The 18,781-nt window shown below is 40.6% G+C and overlaps 1 protein-coding gene across 1 annotated transcript in view; it reads left to right on the top strand.

Annotated features, from left to right (window-relative positions):
• The window catches only part of PAPOLA (poly(A) polymerase alpha), a 56,516-nt gene that overhangs the window by 29,501 nt on the left and 8,234 nt on the right, over window positions 1-18,781 (top strand). The window contains exons 11-18 of the mRNA XM_089657425.1: window positions 1,486-1,606; window positions 1,799-1,883; window positions 12,455-12,508; window positions 13,569-13,688; window positions 16,158-16,267; window positions 17,818-17,939; window positions 18,239-18,381; window positions 18,660-18,760. Coding sequence (XP_089513551.1) covers window positions 1,486-1,606; window positions 1,799-1,883; window positions 12,455-12,508; window positions 13,569-13,688; window positions 16,158-16,267; window positions 17,818-17,939; window positions 18,239-18,381; window positions 18,660-18,760 — 856 coding nt within the window. The remainder of the gene's footprint in view (window positions 1-1,485; window positions 1,607-1,798; window positions 1,884-12,454; window positions 12,509-13,568; window positions 13,689-16,157; window positions 16,268-17,817; window positions 17,940-18,238; window positions 18,382-18,659; window positions 18,761-18,781) is intronic.

Consider the following 18,781-nt stretch of genomic DNA (forward strand, 5'->3'; position numbering starts at 1 on the left):
TTTATTACACGTAACTTAAATTTCTGAACACATGAAGAAAGGGAGGAGCAAAAAGTCATGGAAAGTCAAGACACCAGCTGAGATCTATCAGTAATTAGAAAGCAATCCTGCTCCTTGTCTTGCACATGAACTTTAATGGCATTCCACTTAGTCCGTAGGGTTCAATATTGAGTTGGCCCCGCCCTTTGCATCTAGAACAACTTCAACTCTTCTGGGAAGGCTGTCCACAAGGTTTAGGAGTGTTTATGGGAAGGTTTGACCATTCTTCCAGAAGAACATTTGTTAAGTCATGCAATGATGTCGGATGAGAAGGCCTGGCTCACAGTCTCCGCTCTAATTCATCCCAAAGGTGTTCTATGGGGTTGAGGTCAGGACTCTGTGCAGGCCAGTCAAGTTCCTCCACCCCAAACTCGCTCCTCCATGTCTTTATGGACTTTGCTTTGTGCACTGGCGTGCAGTAATGTTGGAACAGGAAGGGGCCATCCCCAAACTCTTTCCACAAAGTTGGGAGCGTGAAATTGTCCAAAATGTCTTGGTGTGCTGACGCCTTAAGAGTTCCCTTCACTTAAACTAAGGGGTCAAGGCCAACCCCTGAAAAACAACCACACGCCATAATCCCCCCTCCACCAAACTTTACACTTGGCACAATGCAGTCAGGCAAGTACCGTTCTTCTGGCAACCTCCAAACCCAGACCTGTCCATTGGATTGCCAGACAGAGAAGCGTGATTGGTCCCTCCAGGGAACACATCTCCTCTGCTCTAGAGTCCAGTGGCGGCGTGTTTTACACCACGGCATCCGACTCTTTGCATTGCACTTGGTGATGCAACGCTTGGATGCAGCTGCTCGGCCATGGAAACCCATTCCATGAAGCTCTCTACACACTATTGTGCTAATCTGAAGGCCACATGAAGTTTGGAGGTCTTTAGCCATCGACTCTGCAGACAGTTGGTGACTTTTGCGTGCTTCAGCATGCACTGACCCCACTCTGTCATTTTACGTGGCCTACCACTTGGTGGCTGAGTTGCTGCTGTTCCCAGTTGTTTCCACTTTGTTATAATCCCACTAACAGCTGTCTGTGGAATATTTAGTAGCAGGAAATGTCACGGATGGACTTATTGCACAGGTGGCAACCTATTACGGTACCACGCTTGGAGTCACTGAGCTCCTGAGAGCGACCCATTCTTTCACCAATGTTTGTAGAAGCAGTCTGCACATCTATGTGCTTAATTTTATACACCTGTGGCCATGGAGGTGATTGTAAAACCTGAATCCAATGGTTTGGTGGGGTGTCCCAATTTTTTTGGCAATATAGTGTATTTAGTAAACTTTAAACCTACATTTAGAGTATATACCCCCTTGCATGTAATAGTTTGTTGTTTGAGGTAAATGTTTCTTTTAACAATGCAGCTATTATCCTCTACAATTAGATGTACAACTAAAGCTGTGGTGTGTTTTTATTTTTTTTTTTTTTTTCTTCATCTCAGGTGAATCCCAGTGATCGGTACCACCTAATGCCTATTATCACCCCAGCCTACCCTCAGCAGAATTCCACCTACAATGTTTCTGTTTCTACAAGAATGGTTATGGTGGAAGAGTTTAAACGAGGTACAATGTTCATATAATATACTTTAACTTCTTTCGGTTCTGCCTTTTTCCATCTGCTTATTAGAAAATATTTTTAGAAATTGTTCATTTCATCCATTTATTTCATATATTCTCAGTTTTTGTCATCAGTCTTTTTGCATTGGGATTAAATCTGTGGGGTTTTTTTTTTTTTTTTTTTCCTTATGTCCACAGGGCTGGCTATAACTGATGAGATCTTGTTGGGTAAAGCAGAGTGGTCAAAACTTTTCGAGGCTCCCAACTTCTTTCAGAAGTACAAGTATGTATATAACAATCTGCTTACTTTGTGTGTTCATTTACCAAAGGCCAAAAAAAAGTTCCATCAGGAATCATTGGTGGTCAGCTAGAATAACCAGTTGACTAAAATGAAATCTCATTTAGCCATCCCAAAGATAGCTAGTAAGTAATCTCAGGGCTAGAGACTAGAAGTTCTTTGTTAGTGTAATAGAGAGAATAAAGAGATTTCATAGTTGTGTTTTACAAAATTGTAGATAATACATAATGTAGCATTTCAAGGGATCCTTGAAGTATATTTTTATTTGGCTTTATGGCTGTTTAGTACTTAATAGTTTTTGCATATCCACCAAATGAAAGTATAACTATTAGATTAAAAAATGGTAGCAATTTTATGTTTAAAGCCCAGCTGAACCCTCCATAATTTGTGTAATAGTCATATTTATTATACAGCAAGACTGAATAATTAAGCCTTTTTTTTTTTTTCCCTCTTGTGCTGCAGTAAGAATTAAAAAAAAAAAAACGTGCTGGTGACACTAGGAGAGTCACTGTTGTACTCGCACACAAGTGGCAGCCCAGCTCTCCCAGCACACACCCCTGAACATTGCTCTATTAAAGTGGAACATGATTGCATCTGAGCACCACAAACCAAAAGCGCTGTGTAATTCATTTTTAATATTCAAAACAAACCTGCCCATCCATCAGTGTCTCCATGCTTTATTTTGCTGAGATGTCACATGTGAAAAACACCCACTTAGAATATCTGGCTGGGACCATCTTGAGTTCGGGCAGATGAGTCATGCAGCATTTACTTTCTGAATCTATCTGCCCTTAGTTCAGGCATGCAGACAGGAGGGTGTGCGTAGCTAAGAAAACCCCTCCTTAAGACTCCTGGTATGTATGACATAATTTTCCCAGGCATGGAAACCAGGAAGTAACTGAAGAAATGTAACAAAAAAAAAGGTTTAAATTAAGTAAATAGGATATACTTTCCTATCTATTTACTAATGCTAGCAGCATAAGGATTAAATCTAATAAGTGTTGACGAAGAGGGTGAAGTTCAGCTTTAAAGTGTCAAGGTTTAAGGTAAAAAAAACCTGTGTGTAGCAGCCCCACTAAAACTTACCTGAGTCCCCTCTTGATCCAGGGATGTCCACAAGAACCTCGGTTCTCCGGGGACTCTCATGCCTGATTGGCAGAGGCAGCCAATGGCCCCCGCTGCTGTCAATCACAGCCAGTGAGCCAATCAGGAGGGGGCGGGGCGGGGCTGAGCCACAGCTCTGTGTGAATGGACATGCAGAGCCACGGTTTGGGAGCGTGCCTGCTCGGGTGCCCCGGTAGCAAGCTGCTTGCTATGGGGGCACCCGACAGGAGGAAGGGGACAGCAGCGCCGGCTGGGGACCTGAAAAGAGGAGGATCGGGGCTGCTCTGTGTAATGGGTTTGTACAAAGCAGAAAAGTATAACATGTTTTGTTGTTTTTAAGAAAAAAAGAAAAGGCTTTATTATCACTTTAAACAGCTCTGCTTAGGGAGCTAGAACAGTGTTTAATAGAGCAGTGTTCAGTGGGGCATGTCTGGCGGCTGAAGAGCTGAGACACTGCTTGTATGAGAGTGGTGGTGTGCCTCCCCAAGTGCTATCAGCATAGGGTTTCTTCACAGTACTTGGCTAAAAAAATAAATGTAAAGATGCATATTTATTACTGTATATGCAGTCTTAGCATGACCCTAATTATTTAGGAGGGTTTTGTTGGACTTTAATCTAAATGCCTTAGACTGAACATGTAATTGGTTGTTTTAAAAATACAATTTTAACAAGAATATGTAAATCTCTGGGTCAGCCTAGCAATTCCTGAGGCTTGGGTATAGCTAGGCATATCCAACGGCTTGATGTCTTGGCGTGACACGCACTTCACTTTGAGACACAGATGAGAAGCCGTAGAGCAGGGATATTGAATTAAAATTCACATCCGTACAGTCATTACATTTTCATCCAGCAAAGGTCCGAGTCTTTGTTTCTTCATATCACACCTCCCTCCTCTTTTACATTAGTTTCCCCTTTACATCACAGTCCCCCCTTTATACCACAGAGCCCCCTTTTATATTGCGGAACCCCCTCTTTACAATACAGCCCCCTTTACAATTAAGCCCCTTCTTTACATTATAGTGCCTGCTTTACATCACAGCCCCTTAACATCCAAGTTCCCCCATTTTACATCACAGCGCCTCCTTTACCTAAATGTCCTGTGTCCCCCCTTTTCACATCACAGCCCCCCTTCTTACATCACAGACCCCCACCCTTTATATCAGTGTCCTTAGCCCCCACCTTCCATCAGCCCCCTTCTCTTTCACATCAGTGTCCTCTGTCACAGTTTCACATCACAGCCCCCCTCGTAATCCCAGTCACCTTCCCAACCCCCTTCCTTGTGTCCCCGTCTTCTTCACAGCCCCCCTTCCTTGTATCTCAGTCCACTTCACAGCTCTCCCCCCCCCCCCCCCCCCCCTTCCTTGCACTGGCTGGACATGCTATGCCTTCTACCTGCTATAAAGATAATTACGATGGCGATGGGGGGCTAAGGGAGGAGGATATCAGACAGCAGAGGACATCCAGGCTGCTAAATGGCGGAGCCACGTGCCGTGTAGGACTGTCATTTGGTCTGTTTAAGGACCGCGGTGTGCTATTTAGTGATGCCTGCTGTAGAGGATAGGTGTACAGGCAGTGACACAAGGGCTGTTTAGCGAAGTAAGCAAACAGGAAGTGATGGGAATCTCTCCAGTGGGAACCCAAATAGCAGCATGTCAAAGGGCTTGCACTTCTCTACAGTGCTAGCAGAGGAACAAATTGTGCCATCTGTGTCCCTGCTTAAGGCTCTTCACTTCCTATGCAGTGGCTTTACAAAAAGTAAAGGGAAAGTTTTCTTGGCTGTTAGCAAGTGCTTGGGTAAGTAATTTGGGTTGGGTTGCTTCTCCTTTTCGCTTTCATTTTTTTCTGTACCTTTTTTGATTTGTTGTGAAATACTGTGCAATATGGGGGTGTAATAAACAAAATCTCATAATGAGGTTTGTGTGGAGTATACTTTGTTCCTAGAAATAATAGCTTTTTGTTAAGCAATGATTCTATAATATTTAGTTTTTGTCATGATCAATTGGTATTAAAAAAAAAAAAATAGAGCAAGGGAATGTGGTGATGAGTGGAACATTTTAGATGTTTAGGTTCATTGGCCTTTTACTGGTAAATTAAAATATAGCTGTTGTCCACTTCTGCTCCTTTTTCTAACCTGTTGCATATTGCTAGTTTTGATCTAGCAGATAGAAAAATAGCCATCCTGGTCACCTATATTTAAATTGCCTTCGGTAAGATGGGAGCATATTCCTTCCCCCTAGCCAGTTGAGCCAAATCAATTGATCAAAATGTTTCTGTACTTTTCTTTAATAATTAGAATCATGGGCACAGTTATCAGACAACTTTTTTTTTTTTTTTTTTTTTTTTTTTTTTTTCTGATTTTGCCATTAGAACGTATGATGCAATTTATTCTTCATCTTAACTCCTCCTCTCCCATTGTACAGTGATGGTGGAATTATCTTTTTGTTTCTTGATTCAGCTAAAATGCCATTGAAATATGTGCAGTCCTGGGATTGTATTTGCCAAATTTTTATACTGGTCTTGATAACACTAGCTCCCTGATTATGAACCCTTTACTAGCCCCCTCTGTACTGCAGTATTTAAAAAAAAAAAAAACACGTTGGGCCTATATTTCTGCAGTGCTGTTTATAATTGGCACTTTAGGAAATGCACACAAGTAGCCAGTGCACTTGTGAAGAACTCTAATCTGAGATGTCATTTGGACGGTTCTGATCAGTCACTATGTACAAGGCCAACTGGAGCGGCTCTTTACCTTGTGATCACTGTGAAGTAATCGCAGCCATCACAAGTTTATGCACTTGTAGGGTTGGGGGTCTTAAAGGGCCACTGACCACCAGTGATAACATATTATATTTATTTATATATTTTTTGTTAGCTGCTGCAATATGTACCACATCCTGATATCACATTTTACAAAGAAAGGAGAAACCGACTTTACTGGTACCAGGGACAACACCATCATTCTGTGGATTTTATATATATATTAGGGCTTTCCCTGGTACCAGTAAAATCTGTATTTCTTTTTCTTTTCTTTCTTTTTTTTTTTCTGGGTGGGAGTTTGTGACACTGGCTACCAATGGTTGGGATATTTTTTAAAGGTAAAGAAATGAAAGGGAAATGTCAGAACCTAATTGTGTGGTGGTTGTGTTTTTTTTTTTGTTTTTTTCTTTAACTATAAAAGAACCAAAAAACAATTGCACAGTGGTTATTAAATACCACCAAAAAGCACAATCTGGGTACAATGTTGCATTTTTGAGTAATAGACTATCATAACGCTGAAAACTTAAAAAAAAAAAAATAATGAAGGGAAATTTACAAGCTACTTTGATCTTTACATTGCTGTACCTCAGCTGTATCTCCTTGGCACCGACGGTATGCATATATGTCCTCTCTGCAGGTGGGCCTTGAAGCCAAGAGGCCCCATATATGTGTACCAAAATGTAAACGCAGCTCGGCAAAGTTACAGGTGGCTAACTGAATGCTCCCGATCGCTACTTGCAAGTAGCGATCCGGAGCTTTCTTATCATGTGACAGCCAATCACAGCAGTCACAATATCCTACACCCTGCCATCTAAAACCCCTTTAAAGGGCTGGGAGGCACTAGCAACAATGGGTTAAGATGTGGCTTTACATAACACCTGATTTACACAGGGGACTGCAAATTAGCATTGTTTTATTTTAACATTTAACTTTTTTCAAATGTGTATGGTAAAGTGGTTTTAAAACCTAAAGGTTTTTATTACATTGATGTAATCTATGCATTTAGGTAAAAAAACCTATGTCACAGAATCCCCCCCCCCCCCCTCTTTTCCCTTATACTTAACATGAGTCTATTCTCATTCCAGCGCTGTGCATGAGCAGCGGCTCTCTCCCTCCCGCAGATTGATAGCAGCAGGAGCCATTGGCTATAGCAAACTACGTGTCACGCAGTTAGGGTTTAGATCCACTTTTATTACCCATCTTTACATGTGAGAGAATATAGAACGAAGGGGTTTATTTACTAAAGCTTCTAATCTCAGCTTGTTCAGTTAAGGTTTGGCAATAAAACCTGGAAGCTGATTGGTTTCTATGCAGAAGTGAGCCTGATTTTGCACATTCCAGCTTTAGTGAATAAACCCCATTCTGACTTAAACTCTGAAAGAATACTGTAATGCTTAGCCCAGATATAATTGTCTTGTGTCTTGTTTTCTATCCATCATAGTAAATGCCTTATAAACACTTGCAGTGATATACACAAGGTATTTGTATTTGCAAGACATCTGTGTAATCTGTAAGAAGGAAGCCATTATGTATTTGTTACATGTCACCTGAGCCCTCTGCATATTCGTTGAACTGATATCTTGCCTTATTGGTCAGTCTCCTGTGCAGCTGGTATATTTTACTTTTAACATAGGTGGAGCATAGTATTTGTCTCAGCAAATTGATGTGTAAATTTGCGATATTTACTCCCTTTTGTGACCTTAAATGGGTATAATGCATTCTAAATGGAGGAGAATGCAGACCTATAGAACACTATAGCTATCTCTGAAGGCTGCTGAACCTCACCCTTCATATGGAGAGGTGGTGATATCTGTAGTCCTGTCCTAGGGTGACAAACATAGATTCCTTTTATAGATACAATAGTGAGTTAGCATTGTTGGTTTAGGACATGAAGTTTGTTGCTTTCAGTTTCACCAACTGAAAATAAAGGGGAAAGACCTGATCGAAGAAACAAATGCAGCCATCACAGCAGCACTATATGAAATTTTTGTTCTTGGGTTTAGATGCACTCTAACCCCCACTTACCTAAATGCAGGCAAACTAAGATGCCTTAATTGACTATATTCTTCCCCATCCTCTTACCAGGATGGGCAACTGTGCCATCAGGTATATAAGTAGCTGGGTCCATACACCTGATCTTGCAGCTGCTTACCCTTTTTAAATAGGAAGGATGGTGATGGCTGGACAGAACCATTGCTATTGGCACCTTTTAGAAACGACGAGGAGGGCATTCTCCAATAAAAGTAGGACTTTGCCTTTTAACAACCCATGAACTCATAGGGGTTGATTTACTAAAACTGGAGACTGCAAAATCTGGTGCAGCTACGCATAGAAACCAATTGGCTTCCAGGTTTTTGTCAAAGCATAATTGAACCATCTGATGTAAGAAGCTGGCTACCACAGCTGGGCCAGATTTTGCACACTCTAGCTTTAGCAAATTAACCCTTTTTAAATGTGTACGCACACTATTAGTAGAGTACATTACACGAATCTGAAATGTTTAACAGCCACAAAAAAAACAAAACAGGTTTGCAAAAAGGTCCTGACCCTGTGCGTCATAAAGTTTCTCATAGGCTTGCATTGTGCTTTCTGAGACTGGGGTGAACATGTGCTTGATGGTCCAACATATAATCTCCAGGTCACTGTGTTGGTGGATACAGACTCTTCCCCCATCCACATTTCAACCTTCGATATCTACTTTCAACATACTTCATCCTCTTATGGAAACCTTCCTCCTGATTAGATTTGTTTGAAATACAAACGTTAATAATATGGTCATCAGATTTATTGTCCCAGCCAATGTGGGACAGTGGATATTTCTAGATTTATTATTTTTTTTGTTTTATAACTGCGAAGTGCTTAATGTGTTCCTAATCTACTGTGTTGGTTTTTTTTTTTTCCTTTTAATGTTTATATGATTATCTGAACCGAATCTGAATAAATAAGTATTAAAAACAAAAAAAAAAAAAAATGAAAACAAAAAAAAAAATGAAAACAAAAAAAGAAAAGTCAGCAAATGTGTCTGTGTTTTGTTTTCGGTTCAAAAAAACTAATTTAGGAAGAAGTAACTTTTTCAGAATTCAGTTAGTAGCAACAATGCCTTATAAGATGGCAACAGTGATTTCAGATATACAGAGCAGCTTAGGCAAAAAATATATCTGCAACCAGTGACTGTTGGTTGTAGTGGAATATAAGCAGTGCAATGATCTTAAAATGTAATGTCATTGTGCTATGTATTTAAAAAAAAAATAAGTAAATCAATACATATGGCAGTTAAGCAGGAAAAGGTAAAGTGGAAGAGAGCAGAGAAAGGGGGAAATGGGCGGATTAACCTGTTGTGGTTTGTTTTTAACTTTTGTAGCAGTTTAACTTTTTCCTGAGAGAAATTTGACTTGTCGTTGCCAATCATGTCAGAATGCTGGTTCGCTGGGTTTTTAACTTTGCGATTTAGTCAGTGACTTGGAGCAAGTATACAGGTCAGGAGTTCTAAGCTCACCAGCTGTGTACTTGTTTTAGGTTAGTTACTAAGCCTAAAAAGGTAAAGTTGCATGACAAGTCCAACCCCATGTTTTTCAATGATAGCTGTTCAAATATGTATGACTTAAAGTTGCAGAAACTTCAAAGTAGTTCATGCACTACTTTTGGTATGACTTTCATGCAACTTGAGTACTATAGACTGCAATGTAAACCATCAAAAGTTGTATTAAAGTTGCAGCTAAGCCTAGATTCACACTTCTGCAGTGTGGCATATTGCATGTGATATGTACAGGAACTGCATCGCATTCCTGTGCAAATCCTATGCGAATACATTTTGTATGGCTGAAATCGCATCTCACCTGTGCCAAAAAGGTGCAGGACTCTTCTTTTTGGTCCGCACTAGAATCCGATTGAACGGGTATTCACACCCATGCAATCCAATTCTTCACATCACACTGCGTTTTTGCGAACTGATTTCGGGGTGTTGTTAACTTAACATACATACCCTCAGTGGTTCGCATGAACAGGGGGAGATTGCTATGTGGTGCAGAATTCGCACAGAAACCGGTGTGAATTCCGCGCCCCATTAGTGTGAACCCAGGCTCAATGTTATTCATGCAACAGTTGTCAAAGTTGCAATCCAGAGTCGTACAACTTTAGAGCTGTACAAGTGTGAATGGAGCCTAAGTAGTGAATCCACGCAATCAGAAGCTTGGAGCCTTGAAATAAGCAAAAATTATGACTGAGTTTGTCAGCAACAGGTAAAAATTTCTTGCCTAGAACATTTTTCTTTGGTTCTCACTTATGCACTTTTAGAAGTCATTTTTAGCAAAATCAGTGTTTTTTTTAAAGAATTTAAACCCTCTTTATCTTTGAACAGCATGCACAGATTGTGCAGATGACCCGTGAATGTACACCCTTACTTTGTTAGACATACATATTAAATAGATATAGATTACTGTCAGTAATTTTCAATTTGGCTGAAGTTGCTCTGTCTGCTCTGAGCAGAGAGTGGTGACTGTCAATCACCACTCTGTGCTCTGCCCCTCCACCACTCACTAAAGCACTGGTTTGGGGAGCAGGTGGGAGCATCTGGCTCAGGTTCTCCGGCTGACTGACCCAGATGCCGGTCAGACTTTAGCCTGCTGAGGGTTGATTCTGAGTTACAGGAGAGCAAAAGTGCACTCCTGTGACCCACATGAAAAGTATGATTAAAAGTGCTTTGGCTATCATTCTTCTAAAAGCAACAGAGATTCTAACAATTCCTCAATGTCAAAATTAATAAAATATTTGGCTAGAGATGCCCGTAAATCTTTTAGCCTTTCTTTTCTATTTAGTTTTATAGAGAGTGGAGACAGATTTATAAGTTGTGTTATATTGTGATATGCAATAGTAGTGGAGCTTACTCTTGCATATTGGATTAGGGTGCTGCACCCAAGAAGTGGTGTAACGATGGCATAACATTCCATATGGCTACTGTAGGGCTTGGGGGTGGAAGGGGGCCTGTCGAGGATAGATAGCACAAATCCAGTACTATGTTGTTAAGGACTATAGAGCTTACTGTTGAAACTGGCCTTGTTCCTCCTGTGAAATTTCCTGTAAAAAAGAGCTGACAGCAAATGTACAGGAGGAGACCTCAGAATTGTCGCTGTCACAGTATCACGCTAGTCGTAGATCCCTCATTGGAGGCTGTGCAGAAAGGTGAATTTGTTTAGGTGTGTTAGTAGTGTAGAAATTTTTTTTTTTTTTTTTTTCCTCCCCTCCAGAGCTCCTGGTCATCCCAGATAGCATTCAAATTACAGTCCTCAAGCTGTGTCTCGTTAGGGAAAAAACATACAGCTGTTTCTAGTTTTGAAAAAAAACACAGTTTAATGAATTTTTCTATTGTGTTCAGGTTCACATTAATGCCCCCCCCCCCTACAGCATTTTGGTAACTACATGTGACATGATCTGCTGAACCTTGCATAACTAAAACTCAATCACTGACACCTGTAAGTAGTTCAAACCTTTTCTGCTCATCCTGATGAGCAGACTACTGCAGAATCTTCACAGTAGCTAAATAGCATTACAGCATAGATATTAGAATTCTTTACCTTATTACAAAAAAAAATATTTTCGAGTGAAAGACAGAAAAACAAAAATGCAAATACTATTTTTCAAGGTGCTTTATGGTGAAGGTCCAGATGGTGAATGTACTCGCCACACTGAACCCCTTAGGGTAGAAATGGGGTAGCTATCTTAGACTTGGCTTTTAAAAGGAGCACCTTGTATGTCCAGATCCTGGCTTATGATTTAAAGTGGTTATAAAGGTTCCTTTTTTTGTTTTTAATATAACAAACATGTCATACTTCCCTGCTCTGTGCAACTTGTTCTACAACCCTGCTCCTCCATTCTCTGGTTCCACCTCAGCCAATGAGGAAGACCAGGGAGTGCATCAGCTCTGGTGCACATTGCTGGATCGGGATCAGGCTCAGGTAAGTATTAGGGTGGGAGGGGCTGCACACTTAAGGTTTTAACCCATAGAATGCATGAAGGTAAAAACCCTTCAGCCTTTACAACCACTTTAAGCCAACGACCTGAAGTAAGCATCCATTCAGTCTTGGCAGTTCCCATGCATCAAATGCCTATTAAGTCTTGGCTTTTAATTAAGCCTGTGCTGGGAGAAATAAGTAGTAGTCTGGCACTACTGACCTCCTGAAAGTCTTCGTTATCTGAATCTCTTGCTGATCCAGTGACATCTGTATTTTGAGTTACTGACTCCCTCTGACTTCAGAACATGCCTACAGAGTCAGTGACTCAGGAAGTATTGATATTGGACATTGAGGCTGCTTTCCAACAGTAGGTCAGCAATGAAAGCCTACATGCAATCTAGTTGTGCAACAGTCACTTCAATCACCTTGAAGCTTAGCAGGTCCTTAGCTCTGCTGCAAGAAATACACAGCTGGTTCCACCATTGTCTTCTCAGTCAAACTATATGCTTGATAACTGCCTCTATTAAAGCGGTCATCAAGGAAAGGTGAGATCACAAAGCTTTACAATTTTTCCCTGTTGTTTCCATAGAAAGAGATGGTTTTTTTCACTTGATAACTACCTCTCTTTCTCTTTTCCTAGCTCCTAAATAGACGTATTGTGCCGTCAGCCACAGTTTGTGCAATGTTGTACGCAAACAGTACTGTGAAATCTTGTTTAAATAAAATGGCATTGTCTTTATTTCCAAGGCATTATATAATCCTGCTTGCAAGTGCGCCGACCGAAAAGCAGCACCTGGAGTGGTAAGTTTTTGAATTGCTCAGAAGACGGGAAGATTTCAAAGTCTATCACAAACTTTTGTATTTTTTCCACAATTTTTTGTTTTGTTATCTCTTTTATTAAATATTGCCGAGACAAGTGTGTAATGCATTTTCAAATGCAAGTCTTCTTTAACTTTAAGGCTACAGACGCCCTTATTGGTTAGATTATACAATCTACTTTAGATACACATAGCTATGCAGTGTATGGGCCGAATGTTGCTTGCAGGTGATCCAAATGCTGGTTCAGCAGTTACTCACTGACACTTGGACAGTGTGTACAACTGCGTGTCCAACGGAAACCAGTCCCAACAACTGGCTTTTGTCGAAGGAAAACCAGCAGTCGATCAGCTCTGGCAGCTAATGACTGTGAGCTCTGATCAGTTTGTTCTGGCCAAGGGGGAGGTCAGGACACAGTAGTTCAGCAGGAAGGATCACTGCACTAGCATCACAGTACAGTGACCTCTCAGATTTTTCGTTTTTTGTCGTTCAGCTCACTGGGTGGAACGAAAAAAAACGTGTACCAGGCTTAAGAATGCGTATGCCTGCCAAAACAGCAAGCATAAGTATCCTTTCCTTTTTGAAGAGCACAGTTCATTGTATAGTCCGTACTCATGGCAGCCCTGACCTTCCATAGTAGTACAGCCCAGCCATTGTAATGAATTGAGTAGATATCGCATATAGGAGCTAGACCTAAAAGTGAAGTTGTCCTTTTTCTTAATGTGCTTTGGTCTGGATCAGCCAATCAGTTTTGATGTCAGGTCAGCAATGAATGCCTACATATTTTTTTAGTTTGAGTTCCTTTTTAAAGTCTTATTTTTACAGCACAGTCCTGCATCCACTAATTAGTCACTTCCCATTTCACTTGACAGCAAGGTCAGATTTTATGTATGTATGTTATGCATTGAAACATTGTTGTAGTTTTACTAGAGTGGCAACGTCAGATTTCGTCTGTGCGGGAATATAGATTTACTGCTTATAAAAATGTGTTGGCTCTCCACAGGTGAACATGTGCTGTAATTTATTGATGTAATTGTTTTCCCAGGGTTGGTTTAGTGGAGTCGAAGATCCGTATTCTTGTCGGAAGTTTGGAAAAGAATGAATTCATCACACTAGCCCATGTCAACCCTCAATCATTCCCAGCCCCTGTTGAAAATTCGGAAAAGTAAGAGGATCACTATAAACTGTTTTGTTTGTGAATGATCTTATATTAATATTTAGCTCTTATCTTAATTTGAAATATTTAGGGTATGTTATAGCAATTTTTTGGTTCTCTGTCCCTCATTCTATTCTGAAGCTGCTCTGGTCCTTTCACATGACCAGCTTCACTGTGGAGAAGGGATAGCCGACAATGGATGACCCATAGTAAGCCTATGGGTGAGGTCATTGCCCTGGCTCTGCAGCCCTTGTCCGCAATCTCTCCTTCACATGGAGGAGCTGGTACTGGAGAGACCATGTGACTGGAGCAGAGTAACCTCAGAATAGATGAGTATAGGCATCTTTCCTTTTACAGGGTAGATAGAATAGGCTTAGAATGGGAGTGGGAGTAGATTTAAGCTTTTTTGGTTTTGAACTGCCTTCCATTTTCAGGGTAAATTTTGTGCTTCTAAATAGTAGTTTGCTTGCCTTTTATTAATAATCATTCTGTTTCTCATTACTATACATGTCTCTGCATAACTGCTATAATTTGAAACTTTCTATCAGAATCTTGAGTTTGACCTACCTGAAAAGCATGCTTGCATAAATCCTAGATTTTCAGAATGCACAGGCACACTTACCCCTGAGTTTGTTATACAATATTGAGGTTTGCACTCCCTGCTTCCACTATATTTTTCTGCTCTTCATCCAGGTCCAGTGCTTTCTTTCTTTTGCCATTGGGGCAAATGCTGTACAAGATTCCTTCCCCCAGCTCACATTCTACTGATAATTCAGGGAATGTTTACAGCACAACTTCTTGAGTGCCTATGCTTGCAACCTCTGTCAGGCGTGCCTCTTCCCCTCTCTGCTGAGGTTTTTAATTTTTTAAAACAGTCATGAAAAGTTTAATTCCCCAAATTATTCAGTTATTTACTGATGCTGATCACAAAAGCCACAAGGGCACTTCAGCACGCACTCCTGTAAATTTCAGATTTCCCCCATGGTCTTAGCCACTTCCAAGCCAGTAGCCGCAGAAACGTGGATCCTCTTTAAGAGGTATATAGTAGAGAAGTTTCAGTTTCTTTTGTTCAAAATCAATTTAACATTTTTCGAAACCTGAAAGTTTTTGATGTGTGTGTGTGTGTATGTATGTATGTATGTATATATATATAGTCATGCCTACTGTAACACATGCTTACTTCACCTTTTCCTTGTTTGGTAGATAACCTACATATTTTTATTTTAAAGGTATACAAACTGCTGGGAGCATGAAATGCATTGTTTTTTTTTGTCTGCAGGTTTAACATGTACAGGAAAAAGCTCGTTCATTTACAGTAATCTGCTGAGCAGAGACAAAATGCAGCCTTTCTTTACACACTGGAATGTGCTGCTTTCTGTGATACTGTCCTGAGCTTTCAAAACTGGTCCGTACTGCCATGAAATGTATGGCATGGATGGCTTAACTCTGTACATATGGATAAGTGGGAGATACTTGCCTTGATTACCCCATTTCTAACATTTCTGGTGGTAACAAATACAGCAAACTCAACCTTAAAAAAAAAAAAAAAAAAAAAACCAAGTCATCAGACCATTAATTTCAACCACAATCTTCCCATAATATTATATCTATTTTTGGCATATTTTGGGCTTGTTCTTTATCTGTAAAATCCTACCTTGTGTAGATGTCCAAAAGCCCTGAGACTGCTGCTGGGTGCCAAAATCTTGGATGTGATGTCAGCAGTTCCAGCAGATTCAAAGCTGTCAATCATATAACACCAGGATATTCCCCTTTTACTCCATTAATGAATACCGTTGCATTTTTGAGTGTTTATCCAGAATGATTTCTGATCTTGAATCGGCTAAATAGTGTAAACTGAGACCGGACAACATGCTTAGCCTAATTAGGTTTGTTTTTCTGTTCTTTTTGTCCAGTGTATGTTATGACACTTGTATGTACACTTGTACTGCAAAAACACCTAAGCATAAGAACACCCAACAACAAAAATGTAATATATTGCATCTTATCAGTCTATCATGTGTCCGGCTGAATTTGTTTTCTTTTTTTCAGGCTAAGAATGTTTTACGCAGGTAGAGAAAATACCTGCTGATCTTTCCAGAAATGCAGCTGGTCTTTTCCTGTGAGCTGACCTGGAAGTGTAAAACAATGTTATTTTATTAATGTCAACTTTTAATTCCATCATCCCCTGTAGGGATGACATGTTTGGAGTCCAGCCTGGCGTGGCAACCATGGCTTCATCCATAAATATAGTGGAGGAGTGAGCCTAGCCACCAAGGATTACTAGGTGGAAAAAAAAAAGCTTAAAAAGGTAACCAATTCAGCCACCACATCTAAGGACCAGTAAGCTGCAATATTTTTAATTTTTTCTTTTTTAGATTAGATACACTTTAAATATTTATTTTCTAAAGTTGTTTTCCCTTAAAAATGTCATTAAAATTAAAACAAACTTCCAGAATGATTTTTGTTTTCTTATTTCAGTGAAGAATTTCGGACTATGTGGGTAATTGGACTTGTATTTAAAAAGATGGAAAACTCAGAAAATCTCAGCGTTGACCTCACATTTGACATTCAGTCCTTCACAGATACAGGTATCCAGGCTTTGACACACAGGATTTTATGTGGACTATTAAAATATCTCTTGATTTTTGCATTAAGTATAACAGATGAGTCTGTCAAGTCAGTAGATCCCAAACTGAAATCCCCCATGCTACTGGAAAACTATAACTATGATAGTTCCTTAAACAATTCCGTACTTAGAACTGCTCTCATTCATTGAGGGATCTAGTATTCTTGAACAACTGGGTTATGCCGCTGCCTACAAAAACTGTAGGCCAGTTCATGGTGTAATCCCTCCAATGATCAGCATACTTTACTTTTTTGTTAGTGTCCTAGGAGGACTGGACATTTTTCAGCTCCACTGATCTTAAAGCAGTTCTCCATTTCCCCCCTCAACCCCCAAAATATTAAGTCACATACCTGTCCATGGATCCAGCACTGCCCTCACATGAGCCGATTCTTCAATTGGCTCCGGGTCCAGGTGCTGGCATATTAACTAATAAAAACCAGCAGTGAAGCCTCGGCACTGCACTTTGTGAATAGCTCCGCAGTCTTCTGGTGGGACCAGTGATGTGTCTCAGAAGGCTGTGGGGGAAGGAGGGGGGGCAACTGCAAAGTTTTCCTTGAATCACCAAGGCAATCCAACCAGAAGTGGGAGCAGGTGCCTATCAAAATCAGGTACCTGCTCTTTAACCCCCTCCTTTCCTGAGAAAAAAATGCCAATTTTTAAAGAGAAGTGTAGGATTCAAACAGGGTAGAACTTCCACTTTAAGACATGTCCTTAGCAAATCATGAATTCGCTGGTCATAAAGTTTCCACCAGTTCAGCCAGATAGCAGTCTTTTTCACAGCCAGTGTGTTTGTTGACTTCACGTCAATGGACCTGTCAAGGCTCAACAAGGCAAACATGGAAGTATCCTATGGGTGCCTTAACCCAAGGCTTGAAATTTCCACTCACCTGCTTGCCTATGGTGGGGGTGAGTGTGTCCCCCAGGGCCGTCTTGCTGAGCAGCTTCGGAGCTCAGGCTCGATCTGTCAATGGTACTGGGAGCAGTCAGACTTCTCAATAGCTGAGGTCAGTGAAAGCAAAGGAAAGAGTGTGTGCTGTGCTCTCTGCCTCCCCCTAGAGTGCAGTACCTGGCTCTGTGCGTGAACAACGAAGTACTGCAACTTTTTATCGAGGGGGTGGTGTGTTTGTGTACGTGTACACGTGTCTGCGTGTATGTACACGTATGTGTGTCTGTGCATGTGTATTTCTGTGTATGTACATGTATCTGTGTGTGTGTGTGTGTGTGTGTACAGGTGTCTCTGTTTGTGTGTGTTGGTGGCGAGTAACTCTTAGGGCCTGGCTAGTAGCTCAAATTTTAAGCCCTGCCTTAACTGACACTTTGTCATACAGATCACGAAAAAACTTGCTTCCGTTTGGGTTATGACCTAAATATCCTATAACCTGTGTCATGTTTACCTAGGTTTTCTCCATGGTATGACTGTAAGTTAAGATGTTTTCCTAGTCTGTAAGTGAAAAATGTAAAAAGACAGGTTGTGCACATCTCTAATGTGACTGTTTTGTGATTTTTGTATAGTTTATAGACAAGCTATAAACAGCAAGATGTTTGAAGTAGACATGAAGATTGCAGCCATGCATGTGAAAAGGAAGCAACTTCATCAGCTCCTACCCACACACGTGCTTCCTAAGAAGAAAAAGGTAAAGTCTAGCACTTCACAAGTGCTTCCTAAGAAGAAAAAGGTAAAGTCTAGCACTTCACAAGCAGCATCAGTCTTATTAGTGTTCCCAGGATTATCTGTTCCTATGAGACTATTATCTCTCGGGTGTACAGCTATACAGTAAAGATGATCTATTTGTTTTACTAGCACTAGAGCTGCTTTAGGATGAAATCAGACTATCCCGGTCATTCAGCTGTCCATATTATATTTAGAGATCTAAACCAGTTTGTTTGTCATAATTCAGAGAATTAGTCTAAGGTGTTTTTCTTGGTTTTGCAGCATTCTACGGAAGGTGTGAAGCTGGTGGGTCTGCATGACAGCAGCATGGACTTATCAGTGGACAGTGACAACAGTATGTCTGTGCCTTCTCCCACCAACACCACCAAGACCAATCCATTGAATGCCTCAGGATTGTCTCAGGGGTAAGACTACCTCATACCATTTTTTGTGCTATGTTTTTGATAGTGGTATAAAAAAAAAATCTCTATTTTGCTTTCAACAGGCAAATTGACAGTGTCTCTTTAAAGCACTGGAAGTCCACAGACAAGCGACTGTTGGATTTCAATTGACACCCAGCACAGTATATGAGGGGATGCTGCTTTAGAGCAGTTCTTGTTAATTTAGCCAGTAAACCCCTTTTAAGTAGTAGGTATGGTTCAGTTTTGAAGATCCTTGATTGTTATTGTTTTTCTTCCTGCAGTAGAAGCAGTCCAGCAACACCTGCGAACTCTTCCTTGACCAATGTACCAAATGCGGAGAGCATCGTGCAGTCCTTGAACAATTCCTTAGACTCATCACGGGGTAAGTTTGGAGCGTTTTTGC

Source organism: Staurois parvus, unplaced genomic scaffold (genome assembly GCF_062004578.1).
Source record: "Staurois parvus isolate SC_StPar_1 unplaced genomic scaffold, SC_StPar_1.0 ptg000997l, whole genome shotgun sequence".
In the NCBI taxonomy this organism is placed as follows: Eukaryota; Metazoa; Chordata; class Amphibia; order Anura; family Ranidae; genus Staurois; species Staurois parvus.